At 42.7% G+C, this 8,113-nt stretch overlaps 1 protein-coding gene across 22 annotated transcripts in view; it reads left to right on the top strand.

The window, feature by feature from the left end:
- Positions 1 to 977: 977 nt before the first annotated feature.
- Pdlim5 (PDZ and LIM domain 5) overlaps positions 978 to 8,113 on the top strand; it is a 156,135-nt gene continuing 148,999 nt past the window's right edge. For 13 of the 22 annotated variants that reach the window (XM_017319659.2, XM_006501748.2, XM_006501745.2 and 10 more), the window contains exons 1-2: positions 978 to 1,111; positions 4,847 to 4,984. In XM_017319659.2, coding sequence (XP_017175148.1) covers positions 4,889 to 4,984 — 96 coding nt within the window. In that variant the 5' untranslated portion in view covers positions 978 to 1,111; positions 4,847 to 4,888. Of the gene's footprint in view, positions 1,112 to 4,846; positions 4,985 to 8,113 lie in introns of those variants that run through there. The other 9 variants (NM_001190854.1, NM_001190855.1, NM_001190856.1 and 6 more) reach the window with 2 other exon arrangements.

Raw genomic sequence — 8,113 nt, 5'->3', positions numbered from 1 at the left:
ATTTTTTAAATTTATAACATTTTAAAAACCTGGTCCATATATGTCAACTTGGCCACTAAACATCCAACTGTACAGTGAAATGTAGTCCTACTGAAGCTTCTATTTAATGGAAATCCTATCCTACTCATGTATAAATTTAGATTCATAACAATGATATAAAACATTTTTACAATGAGTTAAATAGACATATGTGGCCAGTGGCTACTATTTGAACAACTTTGAACCTACTTTAGGAGTTTGCTTGTACCTCTAGAGCAGACTCCAGACTCAGGGACTTCGGTTGAGGTTTATTTTTGTTTGATACACCACTTGGTTAACACTTGTGCTTTTAATATTTTAAAAGTTTCTTTTCGAGTATTCGTTAAACATTACTAACGTTTGCTTGTGAATAAATTCTCTGGGCAAAACCAAACAACTTTACAGAAGTAGGTAAATGTGCTGTTAATTTGGAATTAGAAAAATAAGCTGAGGATACAGTGGCTGAATCACTTTTGGCCACTGCTTTGTATGGCTGTCCTTTAGCTTGACGACAGATTTAACTTCTGCATATTAGGGTTAGCGATTTTCACCTTCCTGACAAGCAAACTTCAGAGTTTGCACTTCTCGAGAGTATACAGAGGTCTTTCACAAAAGCAGGCGGTAGTCGCTGAACTTGCACCGGCAGAGATTTAGCTAAAGCCCTTTTCTATTTTCAGCCAGACCAACTGCGGGTCAATTCAAGTTTCTGCAGAGTGAAAAACGCCGAAATACAAAACAGAGAAGCGGAAGGCTAGATCTTTGCCAGGTACCAGTCCAAGACTACACCCCGGAGACTACGCCCACCGAAACTCCACAGGGGCAATTGTTTTTTGTGGCGGCGGCAGCCGGTCCCAGCAAGTCACAGAGCACAACAGGGAGACTCCACTGCCTTCTAAGCCCTGAGCGACGTGGCCCCGCCCAGCCCGGACCATGGGGGCGTGACCATTAGGGGAGGGGCGTGGCCAGCCTTGGGGCGAGGCGGGGCGAGCGCGGAGGCGGAAGTTCCCCACCGGCTTGAGAGGGACGGCGCAGGCACCGCGAGCCACTTGTCAGCGCTGGTCTGAGGCGGAGGGTGCGCCGCGCCGGTCAGGAGGTGAGTGGCCGCGGGAGGCGGAGGAGCACGTCCTGGTCCGCGAGGGAACAGGAGGAGAAGCGGGTGACGGGGTGCGGCGCGTGGAGGGGCGCGGGACGAGAGGAGGACGGGGCGAGCGTGTCCCCGGGAGCCGCTGCTCCTCAGGTGCTCCCGGTGCGCGCCGAGGTGTGAGAAGCGCCCGGGGCAGGGCGGCGCGCGGCGGGACTGAGCGCCCGGAGCCGGGGCTCTCGGGGACCGGCGCTCCGGAGAGCCGGGCGCACCAGGGGGCGCCCGCCGAGCCGGAGGGCAGGCGGCGAAGGGCAGCACCTCGGCCTGGGGCGCGCCAGCCCCCAGGGAAGCTCCGGCGAGCCGAGAGTGTGCGCCTGCACGGGAAAGCGGCGCAGTTTTGTTTGCTGGCTCCCAGGCTACGGAGAAGCGTGTATTTCCCCCTCCCTGAAATATGTGCAGTTGTGTAACCTGTGAGGGTTACACGTCGGTGCGTCCAGAAGGAAAGCCCACTTAGATCAGTCGCGGTCGCCAGTTTTTATGAAACTGGTGTATACTTGGGGCTTGGGTCAGACTGAGCTTCAGCCCCGTTTGACAATGAGTGGAAAGAGGAAGGGCGTATGGACTGGGCAGAACTTGGAAAGAAAATTCGTGACTGGGCTGGGCAGGTCTAGGGTGTGATCGCCAGATCCTATCCCAGGTCCGCCTTCTTGACCCGAGGACGTCTGAACCCGCCTGCTACGGAAACTGCTAGCTGGGGAACCTTATTTGGCCAACAGGGCTAGGCGTGAACCCAAGCTGGGAAACGTCTCATCCCTCAGCCTTAGTGCTTTAGTCCTCCCACCATTCTATCTCAGGAAGGGGAGAAAGAATCTCTAGGTTGTCTTAATTGAAGGGCTCCTCACTTGTAGGTCTCTCCCGGTTACGCACACCAAGGAAACTCGCACACAAGTGTGGGAAACCACTTTTAGCCTCCCTCACTAGCAGTAGATGGAAGGTATTATTTATGCTGTCCCTAAAAGAAAATCCAAAGCTCTACAGAAATTCCAACGTTTTTACATGTTTGAAAGCAGAATAAGCTGTTATTTCCTGCCTGCTTGGTTGGTATTTTAGCATTTGGGCACTAATAACCACATGGGGGAGACTTGGAAAAAGCCAATAAAAATATTGCCGTTGCTTAAGGATCAGAATATTTTCAGACAAATGAATTCCAAGCGAAGCTAGCAGAAAGGGAATTTAGAGAAGAGACCGGTGTTGTGGTTTGGCTGACTTGGCTAGTGCTAGAAATGTTAATAACAAATCGGAGAAATCAGGAAGGGAGTCCCTAAGAAAAGGGAAGTGACATGGATGTGGGATGACACACAAGTACAATACATTCTCTCCTAGGGAAAAATGGAGCCAGAGTACCGTTAGCGTAACTTTCACATTCTTCCCTTGGCACAGTTAAAGATTAAAAAAGGAGAGTGGCCTGTGGACTGTCAGTGGGTTTACTGATTTCTTTGTCCCGTGTGGCACTATCAAGACTGCCTCTACTGGCCTTCAGGAGATCCTCTAGCGCCACGGCAGTGGTGTGTGGCTTGTTATTAGCTCGCTACCATTTGGTTCTCACCTGCCATTTGGCTTCCTCTGGGTCTTTTTGTATAGCCACTGCTTACTACTGCGGTACCAAAGATATGTTACTAAACGGTAGGTTAGTACTATTATGCCGTCTTAAAAGCTTTGCAGTGTACATATTCCCGAAACTAATTTTTCTGTAGGAACTAGATTTCCTTTGAAGTGTTGCCTCACTTTCCCTTCTTGAGAAGAAGGCATTCATTTGCATTCTCCTCAGTGGTACATGTGCTGCTGAACTTGACAACTTGACGTGTCAGGATCGACGTTGGAGTAGATGATTTAAAAGATGAAGTCTGATTTTTCGTCTTTTAAATCAGCTGCTTTAATACACTATATATGCTATATATATTTCTCAGAGAACTATATATAAGCTGAGAATTAGACCCAAGACCTCGTGAATGCTACACAGACTCTCTACCACTGAGATATATTTCTATCTCTAAAGCTTTGTTTTGACAAGTGTCTTTAAAGTATTACAGTGATGTACCTGCCATATTTTTAGATGGAAGTACTATATATCCTTAATATTCTTTTTAAAGAGAGAACAATGTTCACTATTCCCAATGCCTCCTAATTACAAGTAGGACACTCAAGTCAATTTGAGCTTTTAAAAGCTACTCACTGGACCACCAAACAGGCAGCATACACCAGCTGATATGAGGTCCCCAACACATATATAGCAGAGAACTGCCAGGTTTGTGTTCAATCAGAGTTGATGCACCTAACCATCAAGAGACTGGAGGCCCGAGGGAATTAGAGATCAGGTGGGGTGGGAGGTGGGGGGTGGGGACATCCTTGTGGAGGGGGGGGGATGGAGGGGGGGTTGGGGAGGAGGTAAGGGATGTGGAACAGTTAAGAATTGGAGGGTGGACGACAGAGGGGGGAAAGGGGGTTGGTTATAAAATCTGGAGTGTAAAAATAAATTAATAAATAAAAAAGAAAGAAAATACATTAAAGTCAAGGCAAAACAAAACAACCCCCCCCCCCCAAAAAAAAAACTATCCTGAAGTCATTATGAGCCTAAGTACAGCAAGACAGGACAAAAAAGAAAAATATAAAAGCAAAACAGTGCATCATGGTCATTTTCTAAGGCTCCAATTTAGTTTCATTAAGGTTAACCTTGTATTTCAGTTATGGTTAGTAGAGCCTCATTTACTGTCTTGGGAAGGCTTAGTCTTTGCTTTGCTGGAAAACAAGAATTTAGACTAAAATACCACCTGTTCTAGAATTTAGCCCTTCATTGCCTATATGAAAGAAAAATAAGGCTTTAGGTTCACTTCCCAGCCCCATAAACAAACAACTAGATAAACAAAAACCCAGTTTCAGACATACTTCATACTTAGAAATTCTGAACTATTACGTCAGCAACCTTATCTTTCCTTCCTTGACATACTTTTCCACCTTTAAACTCCACCTAAACTTCTGTTCCACCACACCAGAGTATGTAGACACCTGATCCACTGAGGATGAAGCAACGCTAGCTTAGGAAATCTAGTTCCTAAAGAAAAGTGATTTCAGGGATAATGTGCTGAGTATGAAGTTTCCTTAACTGTGGAAAATACCATGTTCCTATAGAGGAGGCTAGGAGTTAGGGTTCTAAATTAGAATTAGAATAATTAATCTCAGTTTAAAATAATTTATTGTTTAGAATTCATGAACAGAGCCAGCAGATCTGCAGTCCCTTTTATATGTTGACATGATTGAAGGAAGTGAGATAAAAGGGATCTTGTTGGCTGTAGGAAGCATGAAATGGAGAGAATAGGAAAATTGCCTTAATTACAATTGAAATCTTATTCTGATCTGGTATGTATTTCCTCCAATAAAAATTCTTATGTGAGAATCCACCAAATTTGTTTTTGCAATCAATGTAGGAGCTGGGCAGATGTCTAAACGTCCATCCTGATAGGAGATTGGCATAAGTTTGAAACTGAGTGTTAATTAGCTCATCAATTCCTTTTCCTCCACTGAAATGAATAGTTTGCTAGATATGACCTGTATATCTTTTCACCCCACTCCAAAAACCTGAACAGTTAAAAAAACCTGAACAGTTTTGTTGACTTTATAGAAAATGCATTGATATATGAAATTGGGGTTTTTAATAATCATTTTTATTAACTATCTAATTTTCTTTTGCAGTTTCTTTCATTTTCTAGAACTGCACGTTGAACCCTGGGAACCATGAGCAACTACAGTGTGTCATTGGTCGGCCCAGCTCCTTGGGGTTTCCGGCTCCAAGGTGGCAAGGATTTCAACATGCCTCTGACAATCTCTAGTGTAAGCAACCTTGACAGACGTAACTCCAAATGCTCATTCACTGTCTGGCCCTGGGAACGGCAGGAGTGGATCCTTGAATTCTCTTTTGACCTGTGTTAACTTGTTACCATGTGGGGTTCTTTTATTCTCTTTTGACCTGTGTTAACTTGTTACCATGTGGGGTTCTTGTTTTTTCCCTCTTACCAGGTTTGGCTGTCTAATAGAGATGCAGAGGGAAGGCATTTGACAAGGACAGCTTGTTTAGTTCAGCTTGTTTTCAGTTTCTCCACTAGTAACAAGAGTAAAATAGAAAACATCCAACTGAGGAGCCAGTCCTATGGTTTGGAATAGCCCCTAGTTTGAGAAAAATCTTTGAGCTCCAATTTCTTCATAAGTACTTTTATGGAATTTTACTATCATGTTTTAATGACCCTTTTTTTTTTCAGTTCCAAAAACTGTCTGTTAACACTAGTGACCATGACTGGTTTGGACATTATTTCCTCAACTCACATTCTGTGGCGGTAATAGTCAGGAGTAAGATGAACAAAAGCTACATAGGCCTGTGGAGAGGAGAAGGGTGAGGCTCTGCAGCCAGATGGTCAGCCTATGAGTAATTGAGATTTGTCTTTTTACCAGGTTGGGGATTTAGTTGAATATTGTGTGTGTGTGTGTGTGTGTGTGTGTGTGTGTCTGTCTGTCTGTCTGTCTGTCTGTCTGTCTCTGTGTGTGTGTGTGTGTGTGTGTGTGTGTAGACACAGAGAGAGGGAGAATGAAAAGGAGAGAGGGGAGTCGGGCAAGACTGACACTGTGTAGCTCTGGATGATCTGGAACTTGCTATGTAAACGAGGCTGGCTTTGAACTCACAGAGACATCCTGCTTCTACCTCCCCAGTGCTGAGAGTAGAGGTGTGTATCATCATGTCTGGGCTTAGCATGTCTTGATGATTTTGAAAAGGGGATAATTACAATCAGGCCCAATTTCATTCACCAAGAGGTGATTATTACTATTATTTATTTGTATAAATTCCTATGTGTGTGTGTGTGTTTGTGTATTTGTGTGTGTCTGTAGCCTGGCAGACAGTTTGAGGTGCTAGCCTTGGGTTGTGATTCTGATAAGAGGGAACACTGTGTACACACATGCATGCCCTTCCCTGGCACACAGAAATGCTTTCCTTGTGTCGACAGAGTGCTAATTAAAGGATTTTGAACATACTGATTAAAAGCGGCCATCCTAACTAAGCTGTTCAGTTATTTCTGTTCTCTTACAAAAGTGTCTGCCATCTCCTGTGACCTTTTTGGGCCTGTGCAGTGGGGCATGCAGTTCATTCTGGACTGGACAGGGTAGGGAGGGGAGGAGAGAAGGGAATGTTGGCTCAACTGGACAGCTAGGCTCTTGGCCTGTTAGTAGCCTTATTTTTAACCCCTTAATTGGTTTTGTTTAAACATGTCCAATAACAGTGTCTAATGAAAATTTGTGCCTCATAACATTTATATTATGTCAAGATTATTACTGTTACCAATGCCATACTTACTTTAATTACCTCTATGATCATGCTTATTCTGCTTTTTATATAGAATGGTTGGAATAATTTTCAGTGATCATCAGGTTCATTAATTAATAGTATTAAGAAGTAGTTAAAACCTGATGGTGTGCCTTAAAATGTGTAATTTAATGGTTCTCTTATGTAATGATACCTGTGAAAATTTTAACAAAGTTTGGTACATTAAAATCTCTCAATTATTTATTATCTTTTATAATAATATATAATGAGAATGAAAGGCCTGAAACATTTAATCCCTCAGTTTTAGGGAATATGGCAATCATTATTGTATTGTTACTATTTTCACTTAATGAATGCTAAAATTGTAAAAAAAAAAAAAAGAAAGAAAGAAAGAAAGAAAGTAAGTAAGAAAAAAGAAAGAGAAAACCAAAAGAAACCCAGAAGCTTGTACGTCTTTATTTTTAGAATTCAGAAGTACACAGTTTTTCTTTGTTGAGATGTGTTGAACTCTAAAAGAGTCATTTCCATTCCATAGAACACTGGCACTTTGGGGTTTTAAGCTGTATTTGAGGTAAAGATAAGCCACTGTCAAGGACTTAAAAGTTGTATTTCCCTGAGTAGTATATAAATAAGCTGTTCTAACCTGGCTTGTAAAGAATGCATACTCCATTACCATTCTACCTTGACATTTGTATTGTGTAATGTTTTGTGGGTGGGCTTCTAAGGTAGGCGTAGCAGCTCCTGCCAGTGTTTCTAAGCGGGGCTCAGACTGGGACACAGTATGAGCATGTCATTGTTTCCCGGTTTTCTCTCTAAAATGCAGTGTTGCTGCTGGAGTTTGTAGGCCGCTTTTTATGACCCTGTGTTTATGGGAATAGCCCTGAAGCCATGGAATGTGGGGATGGGTTTCATTGTAGCCATGTTGGTTTGTTGGTCTTTGCCAGTATATTTTATAAGAAATAGGAGACTAGTTGAACAATTCAGGGCTATATTTTGTCAAGCTGTTTTTTCTCGGTGAAGTTTTAAGAACTTTTTGTGTAGAAGCATCTTCGATTTGAGATCTCAAAGTTGAAGTACTTGGCTGTGTGTCGTTATCTGATGTTTGACCCCAGAATGTCTTTTCTTTATGACCAGTATTTGGATTTTTCCAGTAAGCTCCCAGTTCTCCAGTAAACTTATTTTTTTAGAAGTTGCTCTAGCAGATTAGAATGAGGTTAGATTTTTTTTTTTTATATCCTGTCGAAAAATTGACTGATTTTTCAAGAGTTAGAGGAGAATAAATTGTTATAAGCTCAGACACATTTCAATTGGATTTCAAAAGACCAATATTAAGAAATAGACCAATTTCTCAAGATGGAATATGGGAAGACTTGGCTGGGAATTCATTTGCTTGGAAGTTACAGTAGTCCTTTTAGAAGCTGCTGAAGATACTGTTTTGGGAAATACAAAATTATATGGTCAGGAAGAAAGAACAGTACTGAGTAGTGTGTTATTTATTTATCACCTGACAGGATTTGATGAAATGACAGACGTGCTGCTCACGTTTTTCAGTTTTAGTGGGTGTAAATCTTCTGTATTTGGAGGGATTTGCTTCTTTAAAAGGCATTAATTGAAATGGTCCTCAAAGGATGGAATTTGAATACCTCTAG

The sequence above is a fragment of the Mus musculus genome, chromosome 3 (assembly GCF_000001635.26).
Source record: "Mus musculus strain C57BL/6J chromosome 3, GRCm38.p6 C57BL/6J".
NCBI classification, from domain to species: domain Eukaryota; kingdom Metazoa; phylum Chordata; class Mammalia; order Rodentia; family Muridae; genus Mus; species Mus musculus.
The sequence above is the reverse complement of the archived record's forward strand: the minus strand, read 5'-3'. Positions and strand labels throughout refer to the sequence as shown.